This window comes from Sebastes fasciatus, chromosome 7 (assembly GCF_043250625.1).
Source record: "Sebastes fasciatus isolate fSebFas1 chromosome 7, fSebFas1.pri, whole genome shotgun sequence".
In the NCBI taxonomy this organism is placed as follows: Eukaryota; Metazoa; Chordata; class Actinopteri; order Perciformes; family Sebastidae; genus Sebastes; species Sebastes fasciatus.
In genome coordinates, this window is record NC_133801.1 from 21,151,348 (window position 1) to 21,165,626 (window position 14,279).

The following is a 14,279-nucleotide window of genomic DNA, read 5'->3' on the forward strand; positions in this document are numbered from 1 at the left end:
TTTTAAATAATAAGTTATTATGTAACTGGTTTTTCACATACCTTGGCTACACTGGTAATGATCAAGAAGCTCAGTAGAGAAACTCTAAATAAATAAATCGTGCAACACCGGGCTCGAGCTAAATAAAGGCATCAGTAAGCTTCAAATTAGGAGCCTGTGGGATTGTTGAACAGCGTATAAAACCCCGTCCTCCCACCTTTTCGGTATCGGAATCGGAGGGTCTCTGTTTGTTTCCAAAACCGGCAATCCAACAAGCACTCCTACTTCACACAGTGATCAACTGTTTTTTCATTCTTCATACAATTACTTCTGTTTTCATGTGTGCAAATGAGTGCAACACAATGAAGGCCTTCAAGGAGAGACTGTCCAACGATTATTTTCAATAATCGATTAATTGATTAATAGTTTTATCTATAAAATGTCAGAAAATGGTTAAAAATAGCCGTTAAAATTCCCAACAGCCCAAGGTGATCTGTTTCTAGCTTGTTTTAATCAACCGACCGTCCAAAACCCAAAGATATTCAGTTTACTGTCATATATGACAAAAAAAAAGCAGCAAATCGTCAAATTTGAGAAGCTGCAACCAGCAAATGTTGAAAAATTACTAAAACGCTTCATACATTTTCAAAACAGTTGCAGATTCATTTTTAGTCACTTCATTAATAGGGAATGGGAATCGTGGAGTATTCTGGGGCGCGCTGCCATTTTTAGACGGTAGCGTACAGAGCTACGATAGACTGTCATCTGTCACGGGTCTTTTCGTCCGTCATCTGTCAATCGTTCATCAGAAATGTATAAAGTACGTGTGAACGACAAATATCCATATAAAGAGAAGCTGACAGAAGCAAAGGGGCGATATATTACAAAATTGAAGTTAGTTAATGATGGCGATCCTTATGAATTTGGAGAACCTTGACAGTTTGCCACCCATTACAGTCACTGATGTGTTTTGGCGTTAGTGAACACCTGTCAGCAGTTCAAAATATGTAAAAGGCCGATGTACAGTTTACAAACGGGCAGGTATATGACATTAAGATATACAAGCAAAATGCCAACTACACAATCATCCAGACAAAGACAAGCTAGCTAATGTTAATTAACGAAATACTGACAAAACGCTGGCTAATACTGCATATTTAATATACCGGTATCTTGCAAAATAAAACTCATAACGTTAGACTATGTTTTTGTCTGACTGTGTACTAAATATACTACAATTCGGCTTTTGAATCTTATTCACTGTGCAGTGTTTTGTGTTATCTTTTGACACTTGCAGTAAACAGCCAGCAGATGGCACTCTGTCTCGTTATCCTCCAAAAATGGCCAACTTGCTGTCGGCGAGGTCACATTCCCATTCCTTAATGATTAATCATTGCAGTTCTAGTGTTCACTGTTTGAACAATTATCAAGTCTCAAAGTGTGACCGTTCTAAGTAAGGGATAATGAACAGCGAGCCGGTCATTGTTGTGAAAGAATCCCCGACAGGGCGATGTCGTCGAAATCAATAATTTAATACAAAAGCGGTCCGCCAGAGTCCGACATCAGAACTGCGCCCACAGCAACGGTCTGTTATACATAGCAGCGGTCCGCTATAAAGAAATAACAGACCGCAGAACGCCGTGATTGAATCGACAGAATCGAGTATTCAACAAAGCCGTATAATAAATAACTATAAACACTTCTTTATAGACGTGTTTGGACGACACATTGTATGAACTAGTTTGTTGTAAGTGTTAATATTAAATTCAAAAACTTCTGTGCTTTATTGCACACGTTTTTTCTTCATTTATTTGGGCTGCTGTATACTGTATATATTTAGCAGTGTGCATTTGTGCCCCCTGGACAACAACAGTTACCATTTAGTCAGTTTGTCATGCTGGAGGAGAGTCTGATGATTTGATTGATCATCATTGAAATCTGCCCATCTCCATCTCCTGCTGTAACAATACATCCATCCTTGTTGTTGCCCAGATTGTTCTGCAATCCATCGTGATTTCACTTGTTTCTCTGGTCACCAAAATAGCATATCTTACTTGTCAACACCCACGTCATGTACCCATCAACCCACATGAGTTTCATCTTTATGTCTCCACAGTACAGTGAGTATGTTTGAGGGTGTGGGCCCGGATGGAGAAAGGACAGTGGACTGCAGAGGGAAGTGAAGAACCCTGGTATACAAAAGAAAGAGAAAGCACGAAGGAGGACGAGATGTGCTGCTATGGACCTGATGAATTGTTGACACTTAGAGTAATTTCTTGTGTGTCAGTATTGATTCTGTCTCTGAGTGGGTGAGTTTGTTAAATCCACTGATCTCTCCTCTTCTCTCCTCTTTTCTTTTTTTCTCTTCCTCAGAAACTAAGGCTGAGCTGGAGGATCTTATGGCCGACATCAAGAAGTTTGCCAACAAAATACGCTCCAAATTAAAGAGTGAGTATAATTCTTCTATTTTCTCCTGCTAGAGCTGCAACTAATGATTATTTTCTGTGTCAGTGAAACCCTTTTGCGTGTTTGTGTTCAAACAAGCACACAATATTTCAAATATTGTCAAATTGCCACGAGTTACAAGAGCTAATCAGCAGCCATAAATATGAAACAAGAGAAACAAGCTGATCTTTGTGTTTGAGGTTTCAACTAGCAAATGTTTTCTGATTTCACATAATAATTGACTGTTATACAATTAATCCTTTTTGTGCTCCTTTTGCTCCAGTATGAGGGATTTTCTAAACAAGTCTGTTGCTGAAACAATTAATCAATAAGCAGTGGTGGAAGAAACACTCAGATCTTTTACTTAAGAATCAATACCACAGTGTAGGATTACTGATACAAGTAAAAGTACTGAATTCAAAAGTTTACTTAAAGGGACTATTTGTAAGATTCAGAAATGCTGCTTAACAGCGACACCTGTGGCCTTGAAATCAACGAAAGTCAGCGTCGAGCTCGCACTTGCTTGCTCTACATAGACATGAAAGAGCATCGCTCAAAACAGTGAGGCGACAGACGTCAGCTACAACCACAATATCACTCTATATTTCAGTTGCTTGGCAGTAATGTTAGCAGACCAGACGAAGGTCTCTCCATGAATCAATGCTGATCCTAGTGTTGGCTTTTCCTGCTCAGCGCAGGCTTCAGCAGCGGGGCTCCTCAACGAGTTACGTTATCGCCTCCCGACCGCAGCCGTCAGCCGAAGACACCGGCACCCGGTCGGTAACGAGACGATAACGTAACTCGTTGAGGAGCCCCGTCACTTCACAAGACACGGAAAACCTCTGTTGGTCTGGAGGAGCTGCAGCAGTTATTTCTGCACAAACATCCACTCTACATTCACTAGATATTCTCAGAGCTAAACTAACTCTTCTGCAGTGTGTAGTGAGCGCGCGTTCACGTCTAGAGGTGGAGCGAGACAGCGAGGACGCGCGCGCTGTCTGAGTGAAGGAGAGCAGGCAGCGGAGACGAGGCTCCGGCCACACGCGAGCGCGCATATGCGAACGCGCATGTGTGCCGACCCGCTACATTTATACGCTTAAAAAGTTACAAACAGTCCCTTTAAGTAAAAGTACTCATTACACAGACTGGCCCATTTCAGAATAATGTATTGTTATTGTTATTGAGTTTTATTACACGGCTTTGTTGAATACTAATACATTAACACATTACTTTGGTGTTGCTGCTGGTAAAGGTGGGACTTATTTTTCACTATATATACTTTCACCAAGGGATCAATAAAGTCTTATCTTAACCTCTAAGAATACATCATGATCTGTTTCTTGATTACATTTTGTCTTATTTATCTGAATCTGCAAAGTAACTAAAGGTATCAAATAAATATAGTGGAGTAAGTACCTCAAAATTGTACTTAAGTACAGTACTTTTGAGTAAATGTACTTATTTACTGTCCACCTCTGTCAGTAAGCGAACAGAAACACTCCATCAGCAACTATTATCATAATCAACTAATCATTTAAGCCGAGAGTCCAGCTTCTCAAATGGGAGGATTTGCTGCTTTTCCTTGACGGACATCATAGCGAACTAAATATTTTTGGAGTTTTGGACTATTGGTGGGACATATAAGAACAATTTTATGCCAAATTGGGATCTAAGGAACCCATTTTTCACTATTTTCTGACATTTCACAAACCAAAGGATTAATTGTTTCATCTAGAAAATAGATGGCAGATTAATCGATAATGAAATGAATCATTAGCGAGTGCAGCTGCTCGTTTTTTTACTTGATGTGACAGCCCGGGTGCTTTCTCAGGAGAGGAGAGACAAGTGAGACGTAGAGAAACAGTGAACCGTACAGCATCTGGCAGCTAACAGACATACTCAGTTTACACTGGTAGAGTGTGTTCGGCAGTGGGCAGAGTGATTAGTGTCACTCGCCACAGAGGTGGTGGCTGTGATTGATATGGACGAGCACACATGATTTTTATACACATTTGTGCTCATAAACTGGCTAATGCTGCAGTGACATGCTGAGTGCAGGCATAATGGATGTGTAGCAGCACCCCCTGACATGTACAATGACAGTTTGTTATTTATACCTGTGTGTTTATACTGTATGTATGTAGGTGTGTGTGTGTGTACGCGCCTCTGATTTTATTATCCTCTGATTTGTCTGCCACCCTCCCACCTTTTCTGCTTTGCTTGTACATTTTATAACACATCACTACTTTTACACATCTTTTACACTTTTTGTATTCACACTGATATCATTTAGTGAATTTCCCCTGCTGCCACCTTTCTCATCTCCCTATTTCTCCTTTTTCTTCTGATACATAGGAAGATTTTCCCGTATTCATATGCCAAACCTCTGTGTCAATCACAGAACACAATTTCTACTATATAAAACACTCTCCTGTGCAAGGACTCTGAGTAGTGTTGAATCTGACGAATAAGTGTCCGAGATAAAAGATCTGTATCTTTCAGGAAAGTAGAGCACAACTTCAGTGCAGAGAGCTAGAAGATAAGAACCCCTATCGCTCGTTCTGCGTGCCTACAGATACACACACTCATGCACACAGTGCCGTGTGCACATATATGTACACTGATACACACAAGTGCTATCAGGCAGAACAGACTCGGCATCACAGGCCTCTAACGGTGTCACTCAAGTTCACATCAGTTGTTGCCAGAGGATACCTTTGTGTAACCGTGTGGCTGCCTCTGTGTTTGTTGGTTTGTGTGTGTGTGTGTGTGTGTGTGTGTGTGTGTGTGTGTGTGTGTGTTTGTGTGTTGGGTTGGTCAGTAAGTGACCTCATCTTTGCACCCTGATAGATCCTGGCATCATTTACTATATCTTCTGCTTTGCAATAACTCTCAATCAGTGGTGATGGATTCAGTGAGTTCATTTCATCAACAACAGAAGACAAATGATTCATTTGGTGATCTTGGTAGATTTTGAAAAATCTAAATTAATATATCTTTAGCAGTCGTTGAAATTTCTAGAGAGAAACAGTCTCTTTGTAAAGTGCAAGTTTTAGTAATTTTATCCTAAAGCTCTCTTCTCATTTTCAGTCACAGAAATGTTACACACTGCAAGTAAAAAAAATACCTCCTTTTGTTCGTTTGTTTTTTTGCCTTAGGGAAAAATTCAAAATTCAAGAAAACTGGTGAAGTTCTCTCAGATCAAGGTCTCTAAAATAACTGAAGAACAGATCTGTTGAGATGAGTGGCCCTTGCATAAGGCCTATTGTCTTTTATATATTTATATTACAGTATATTACACTGTGTAGCCTGCCGTGCCTCTCCCAAGCGCCTGTGCCTTTTTTAGGTGTGCCAAAGCTTTCTTTGGCATGCATATGCATTAACAAACTTTTTTTTAAACTTATGCTGTGAGTTTTGAAGCCAAAGACAATTTTCTACACAATAGGCGTTAAGGTTCCTAGCTTACTGTGTGTTTAAAATGCAGATTGTAGGTGAGAGCAGCCTGAATCTGTGAAGACACAGATTCAAAAAGCTCAAGGAGTGATTTTAATGATTCCCACAAAGGTTTGGGCACCATATTAATGCCACAAATAGATCAGATTAAACTGTACTAGCATTTGCACAGAGCACACATTAAATTAAATTAAAACCATTGTCATTTTCCTGGAAGTATCACAATATAATGTGCTTTGTGACAAGGCCTGTTATTGTAAAAGAAAAAGGCTGTTGCATGTAGCAATGTGGACGTTAATGTTGATTGAAGTTATGTTTAAGTGTCAGATCTTTCAGAGATGCTGGAACCATCACAAATCACCATACTATTGGACCTGAAATTGCTTATTAACTGTAAGTGAACCTGTTTACTCTGTTGGCTCGAGTCGTTTGCATTAACAGGGAGACGCGCAATAAAAGCAGCCGCAGGTGTAGACATCTCACTAAAGGTCCCTAGACGTGCAGGAGCTGGTATAGCCATCTCATCCCAGTTTAAATTACAGAAAAATGGGAATGTAAATGAGCAGGCTCTTACATCTCTGTATTATTCACATTCAATTGATGAGAGGTCTGCATGGACTAACATTGACAGAGACTTTAATTTACGTTATTATGCTCGGCAGCGGCTCCTTTACAATGACTTCCTGAGGATGTGAGGGAGCAGTGAGGAAAGTGCTAATTACGGGAAAAAGCAAGATGTGTGTTCATTTCCATGAGGAGCACTCACCCTGTAATGAATTTACATTTTTTGTGTGTATCTTTTCAGGTATCCAGCAATCTATTGAGCAAGAAGAAAGCCAGAACAAGTCATCAGCTGACCTGAGGATACGCAAGACACAAGTACAGTTCAATGAAACTTCTTTCTATAAAAATGTCATTCTTATTTTTTTGTTGCCAAAATCTTCCTGGAACTGTCTCACTACTACCTGCAGCTGTGCGGAGCATTGTGGGCCAATTGTATTCAACAACACATCCAGAAAGCGTTCTTTGGTCACTTTTTCAGTGTGAACACACTCAAAATCTACTTAGTATGTAGTATGGCATGTGGATACAGCTGCATTAACTCTCAATTTATGCTTGCACCTGTTCGCCTCCTGTTCATTTACAATTTAAGTGACTTATTAAGTTGGTGTTTACCGCTGTTGTTGCTCGCTGTGTCTCCAGCACTCCACGCTGTCCCGTAAGTTTGTCGAGGTGATGTCAGAATACAACACCACCCAGTCGGACTACAGGGAGCGCTGCAAGGGACGCATTCAGAGACAGCTGGAGATCAGTGAGTAGACCTGGGAGACTAAACCCTCCACCACCCTTCAGACTGACTGCACACATTGTATGAATTACAGTAACACATCTGCATCTCTTCCAATTCATAGTTATTTTGCAGTTTTTTTTAGTTTTTTTGCATTAGAAATTCATGAGCTCATACTAAACGAGGTGTTATGTGCAATTTTCTGAGTTTTTGTTGACCTACTACATACCATCCGTACAAGAGTCGCTGTAAATTAGGTGAACATTTTGGTCAGCTTCGATCATTCCTGTCCAAAACAGCTTTTCATGATTTCTTTACTCATTTTTTTCACATTTCCCTGCACGTCCTTTATCCTCAGCCGAAGCATCATCCACTTCATCTTCATCCACCCCCTATTATTAGTTAGACTGAGTGTCATGCTAATTAGGCTAAAAATATAGTCTGCGCCCCCATTCTCAATCACTTTGTAAAGTGTGAAAATCACTCTACACCTGCACAGTATCATTATCATCTAATTTTACGAGAACATTACTATGTCTACGTATACTCTTACTAAAGTGTGAAGGAAGTGAAGATGTGCCAGTATATGATTTACTGTATACTCTTCCAAGACTAGTCCATGTCAGAATGATAGACATGCAAACAGCAGAACAAAATCTCAACAACAACAAAATCTCCGAGAGGGATGTTTGTGAAATGTGTTTTGATCAATGCGCTCAACTTAAAGAACTTAAAGATTTTTTTTGCCCGACAGCAAGTCAGATCAAATATGAATCAATATTCTGTTACTATAATGTCTATTTCTCACCTCAAATGTTTTCAGAAACATCTTGTAGTGTACTGTTTAGCTGTAAAATGAGAAAGTTTGTGACCTAGCAGCCATGTTGAGATCAGTTGAGGAAACACCAAGCACTGCCCACCAGTCCGAGCACAGCCAATAGGAACGCTCTCTCTCTGAAATGATCTGTGATTGGCCAAAGTCTCCCGTCACGGGTTAGATGATGCCAAAAACATTCTGCCTACTGCAGGTTTAAGTGCATTATCTTTCTTCTGCATTCATGTTACTTATTCACTGTTTGTAAAAAAAAAGAGGCTTTAACGTGGGCGGTGAAAATAATTTACCTCGGCTCCAAGCTGTCGGCTGTTTATGCATTTCTTCAGCATCTTCAACTTTATTGTCCCCAAGGGGGGAATGTGTCTGGCAGGCAGGTAAAACACATCAGACTTGAACATAAAGCACAAGGAATGTATAACAAATAATCCAAATATGTAAAAACAAATGCTAAAAACCCTCCATACAAACTCACATAAAACAATGTGACAGCAAAACATAAAACCTGGAGTGCATCCAAGCATTATCATCCCACCCTATCATCCAAGGCAAAAACAAACTGTCCTTTAATCATTTTGTTTATAGAGAAATGTCAGTTTATCCCATCGACACAGTATTTTATTTAATTCGTCTGGTGTAGTGCACCAAAACAACCATTCTCACACTACAACCACTTTCCAAAACACATACATCACCAACACCTACACCCATGTACATGCACACGCCAGGTTGTTGCTGCAGCTCCTCACAATCATGTCACACTGTGTGCGTAATATGATTTGACAGGTATTAGCCGCAGGCTCCGGGCTCCTGGACCAGACACTGCCACGGCCTCTGCCACGGCATCCTGGCAGGCTGCGCCGTGCCAGCTGCCCCTAACAGTCATCGTGACACAGTCACCTTACACACAAAGGCACGCACATGCATGCAGATAAGAACACTGTGACTCATTTAGTGGTAATAGCAGAGGAGAGCAGGGGCAGTTATGCTGCGGGGCACTTGGCACAGACGTAATTTCCTCTGGCCATCTGTCAGACACGTGCAGCAGGTCTGTGTGTGCGAGCATCGCTCAATAGACGCACTGCATGTGGTCCAGTCAAAAGAACAGCAGTGACAACACACAGTAGGTTGCTAGGGTTAATCAAAGGACAAACACATCCTCGTGGTATAAAAACACACACACACACCTGACTCTGTTTTTCCTTGAGCTCCTCCAGATTCATTTGGATTTGATTTGTCAGCTGGTGGAGGCCTTAGCTGATATCACCTGTCGTCAGGGAAGGGATTAGACATGCAGGGGGAGTACAGAGATGAAGTGGGAGCACAGAGGAGGGGGAAATTATGAGTATGAGGCATAAAAAGAACAGTTTTTTCCCCCCTTCAGATTACATTTGTCCTTATTTCGATCTAACAGAATTTAATTACTTTAGGGTTATATGGCAAGACAGCTGTGTTTCTGTTGTGCCAAGCCCTTTGACTTGTTTGTGTGTGAATCAATAAGAGTGTGTCACACACAGAGAGACACCTAGTCCGGTCTGTCAGACTGAGTATCGATGTTTCCTCTTCACTCCTTTCTAGTTCACCACTGGATACAGAGATAAGAGAAGCAGGAAAGCAATGCTGTGACATACTGTAATGTCAAGACAGTAGCATTGTTTGCTCCTATTTGCATGGCCAAGAGTGCCAGAATAACCCCAAATCCAAATATATTTGCATCAACCAACCCTCACTTAACTACCTTTCTATATATATTCTTCTGGGTTTCTTCTGCATGAATAAAGTGCACTTGTTCCCAGCATAGACTGTACATAAAGATGGACGACGCGTCTCCACTTCCTCCCACTGTTCAGAGGTGAAGCCAAAATACCCCGGCTACCGGAGCTGCCATCTTTAGATTTTGACATCATTTGGAGCCAGAGTCTGCGCAGTAGTGATCAAGCGGTGGAGCCATGGTATCGAGGTCACTCGTCCGAACCAATGGCGAGCCGAGCGCGGCCGCAGCTTGTCATACAGAGACTCACCGCTGCCAATCATGACGTCTCACACCCTTTTTATAGCGTCAAATAATTCATTAAAACCAAACGTATCAGAAAAATTAACACTTGAACATACTTTAGTGTGATAAGAACTATTTAAAATGACAGAAACCATCTTTGGGAAAAACATTTTTGACGTGTACTTTGACTTTTTATTTTGGCCCATTGTCCCATCCGCTAACATGGAGGAGGAGGGATTTATGACTATACTGCAGCCAGCCACCAGGGGGCAATCGAGATGTTTTGGCTTCACTTCATTTCGTCCATCTTTATATACAGTCTATGGTTCCCAGCCGCAAAATACACCAATACTATTTTCAGGATACTGCTAATACCCCTGTCAGCACTCTATTTCTACTATACTGTATTATTTAACAGTTTTAATAACATTGATCTTTTCCTTATCACATTAATAAACAGTGATTTCTTTTGAATAGGTTGATAGGCTGATTTTTTTTTTTACCTTAGGACAGAGCGAGGCTAGCTGTTTCCCCCTGCTTTCAGTCTTTATGCTAAGCTAAGCTAACTGTCTTTTGGCCCCATCTTCATATTCAACAGACATCAATCTTCTTATCCAGCTCTCAGAGTTTCCAGTATTATTCCTTTAAAGGCACATATATTACATGTTCTTATAGTGACTCAGCTTAACAACAGTAACACATCTGTTTGGATATTTTCTGCATTGCCAATTCTGATTTAAACACTTCTGTAGCATTTTAGTTTATTGATGATTGAGAATATCACACATGTATTTGCTTCCGAGCAGACAGGCAGGTCCAGCAGGATGAAAGGGATGTTGGTCACAGGCATCGCAGGGCCTCTTTGACATTTGATTGTTATGTTTTATTTCCCCGCGGACTCTCCTTTAGCTGGGAGAGACGCACTCGCAATGCCGGGGATAAAAGACAGAGATGTACACCAACACATTCCCGCTGTATATCAAACTCATTGACCTGTATGTGTGCAGATAAGCTACATGCTTTTCTCATTCCTTTGCAGGTGAAATTGCAGTGAACAGAATAAAAAAAAAAAAATCACTTGCCTCTTTCGCTCTGCATGCGTGAACATTTGTGTGGTTTGTCTTTTCATTCTGTTCCTTGGGGGGCTCACTTCATTTGTGTTACATAACAATGGAGATTAAATAATACTGTTACTTGCAGCAACATAGTATAAATGATTTAATAGCCCATAAATGCTACGGGTGAAGTGAGACTTCTTGGCTTCATAGTAGGCTTCTCAAGGCTTGGGTCTCCATGGTAACAAATAAGGGCCTCCCTCGGAGCCTGTCAGGGCTTTTAAAAAAAAAAAGGCAATGAGGAGTGTGTGTGTGTAGGAAGTGAGATAAATAGGGTAGGGTAGCACCAGAGCGCCTTCGTTTTTTTGTTTTTTCTTCTTCACAATTATCCATGACTCATTGTCACTCGTCTCCGTCCTTCAACTCTAACTGTGACCCTCTTTCATGTTGTAATTTTAGCCTTAATGATAGAGAGATTATTTATTATCAGAGAGGCCTGGAGAATAGGGAATTGATCACAGTGATGTGGTGAGTGTGGTCTCTCACTCCTCTTTGTGTCCGCTCATTTGTCAAACTGCAAAATGTCATTGCTGAACATGAGTAGATTCTCAAGCATGGTAATGAAACAGCGGGACCACTTAACCACAACTAAATGAAATTCACTGCTTTGATATGGATATGAAGTTTGGATTAGACACGGTGGGCCCCAGTTTATGTAAAAGTGCATTCTGAAACACACATGGACACACGTTCATGCACCAGTAAACGCTAGCGAGCAGCTTCATCAGTATTCTGTTCATGAATGCAATCATCGCCTCTGACTCCCGAGCGTCATCACTCACCATCAACCTACCTGCTCTGCACTGAGGCCTTCATCATACATATAAACACAATACACACACATACTCACACACACTCTGATTAGGTTATGAATGGAGGTTTTGTAGTTGCCTCCAAAATCCTGTAGAAGCCACAGCCACTGGAGGTCCAGAGAGAAAAAGTAGAGCAATATCTGACAAAGATAGCTGTGTAGGTATATTCACATTGTGGATAAAAATGAATTGTCCTCACTGACATTTTTAGGAAACACACTTATTCACTTTTTTCCAAGAGTTGGATGAGAATATAGATACCACTGTAAGGTAAATCTGAAGCCACAGTCAGCAGCAGTTAGCTGAGCTTAGCCGGCTATCTGTTTGCCCCAGTTTCTCTGCGGATAAGCATATTTTGGGCGGCAGTAGCTCAGTCCGTACGGACTTGGCTTGCGAACCGGAAGGTCGTAGGTTCAAGTCCCCGTACGGACCAAGTACGGACTGTGGAATGGTAGCTGGAGAGGTGCCAGTTCACCTCCTGGGCACTGCCGGGTGCCATTGAGCAAGGCACTGGACCCCCAAACTGCTCCCCTAGCTATATAGTAGCTGCCCTCTGCTCCTAATACTAGGATGGGTTATATGCAGAGAGTAAATTTCACTGTGTGCAGTGTCTTACCCTGAAGAGTTGTAGCTTAAGTGGTCTTGAATTTTACATCGACTGATATCAGTAGGGTTGCCAACTGACCTGTTTTAGCCAGGATTTCCCCAAATCTTGTCCTTAATGTGAACTGATTTAGACTCAACTCCAAATCAACAGGGTTATTCCAGTTTGACTTGTTAGCTATAGCTACCTGTTCTTCTCATGGATGTATAAATGAAATATAGCGTTGGAGGCGCGGCCCCGTTCATTCATATAAAAATTGCTCAGTGGCAGATGAATCGTAATTGGTCCAAGTATCTGCGTGTGCACAGTATTGCAGGACATGCCTACTACATGACACAAATAGGAAGAGATCTTGGACACTAAAACAAATACCTTGATTTTTTAATAACAACCTACCAATCAAGTCGGAATGCAGGCATTAATTATGTTCCTGCTTTGACAAGCCAAAATGTATGTTGGAAGGACTTGCTTCACAAACACAACTCATTAAATACATACAAAAACAACTTTTATATCTTTAGATATAGTGCTTTTTATTTGAAACCAGTTTAAATATAGCAGACTCATTAGTCCATTCAAAATATTCTCACTGATAAATATATTTATGTAAGAAGGTATTTTTGTGCACATCCAATGTTAGGCAATTTAGGCAAAATGCAGGAAAGGAGATATAGCGTAGTTTCCGACATATAATTGTAACTCATTTTCTTAATTGATGTCACCAAAAACCGAAAGACATTCCAGAAATGGGGAAGCATGTGTGGCTTTTAACGTAGTTGATTTGAAAGCCAGAAAAGGATTTAGAAAAGCTTTAATGTACGTACATTATTAATCCATCAAATGATGACTAAGCTGCTGTTCCAACGTGTGAAACTCTGCATCAGGCAGAATATTCCTCTGGATGACTTCTATTACATCTTTATCAGAAGAGAGCTCATAGTCCTTCTTGTTCAAAAATGGTAAATGTCCAGCCAGCTCACAGAGAGCAACATTGAAGTCAAACATCTCCTTGGCACTGAAGCACGAAGTTCTGGGTCATGCAGCGATATGAACCCCTTTTCTTGAACAGCGACCCTTTTCGTTCTGTATGCAATCAAAGGGTGGACATCCTCTAGTCAAGAACAGGTTGTGAGCAATTTTACCGTCCACAAGAAAGTCTGTGACTTGACAGAAAGCTCCGGCAACTTTCTCCACACTCTCTGATTCTGTGTAAAACAAAAAGCTTGCAGGAAAATCCAACAACCGATAAAACCCCTTTTCAGGAACCAGCGGCTTGATTGGCACAGATTCTATCTTTAGCTAATGATCCAGGTAATACCCATGTAGGTGTAAATGATTGACAGACGCAAATGCTCCGAGACTATTGAACCCCACGCGGAAGCCAAGATCGGAGCTGAGGAGCACGGATTCAATACCAGCCTGGATGGCGAATCTCGTCATGACTTGTGGTAAACAGCGTTAAGCATCTGGAACAAAGAGACAATGTCCAAACTCCAAACGGCTGCCATTAACCAACACAACCATCCTGCAGGGTTGACGCAACCGTCCCTTTTCATTTCCTCCCTCAACGTACTTTATCATCTGAAATATGATTTCTTCTGGATTGATTTTGTTCAAATTAAACAGTTTGGCATTGAACTCCATAGCTCACTGTCGGTCGGCCAGTCCACCCTTTGGTGGCCACAGTTTTCGCCCTAGGAGGCTGAAATTTGGCATGGAGGTCAAGTGTGTTGGTGTGAAGGTGTGTGTTTGTGT

At 41.1% G+C, this 14,279-nt stretch overlaps 1 protein-coding gene and 1 pseudogene across 5 annotated transcripts in view; one reads left to right on the top strand and one right to left on the bottom strand.

Annotated features, from left to right (window-relative positions):
* The window catches only part of stx1a (syntaxin 1A (brain)), a 73,959-nt gene that overhangs the window by 49,138 nt on the left and 10,542 nt on the right, over nucleotides 1–14,279 (top strand). For all 5 annotated transcript variants that reach the window (XM_074642174.1, XM_074642173.1, XM_074642175.1 and 2 more), the window contains exons 4-6: nucleotides 2,353–2,427; nucleotides 6,683–6,756; nucleotides 7,081–7,189. In XM_074642174.1, the coding sequence (XP_074498275.1) occupies nucleotides 2,353–2,427; nucleotides 6,683–6,756; nucleotides 7,081–7,189 (258 nt within the window). The remainder of the gene's footprint in view (nucleotides 1–2,352; nucleotides 2,428–6,682; nucleotides 6,757–7,080; nucleotides 7,190–14,279) is intronic.
* Nucleotides 13,353–14,168, bottom strand: LOC141770862 (GDP-D-glucose phosphorylase 1-like; annotated as a pseudogene).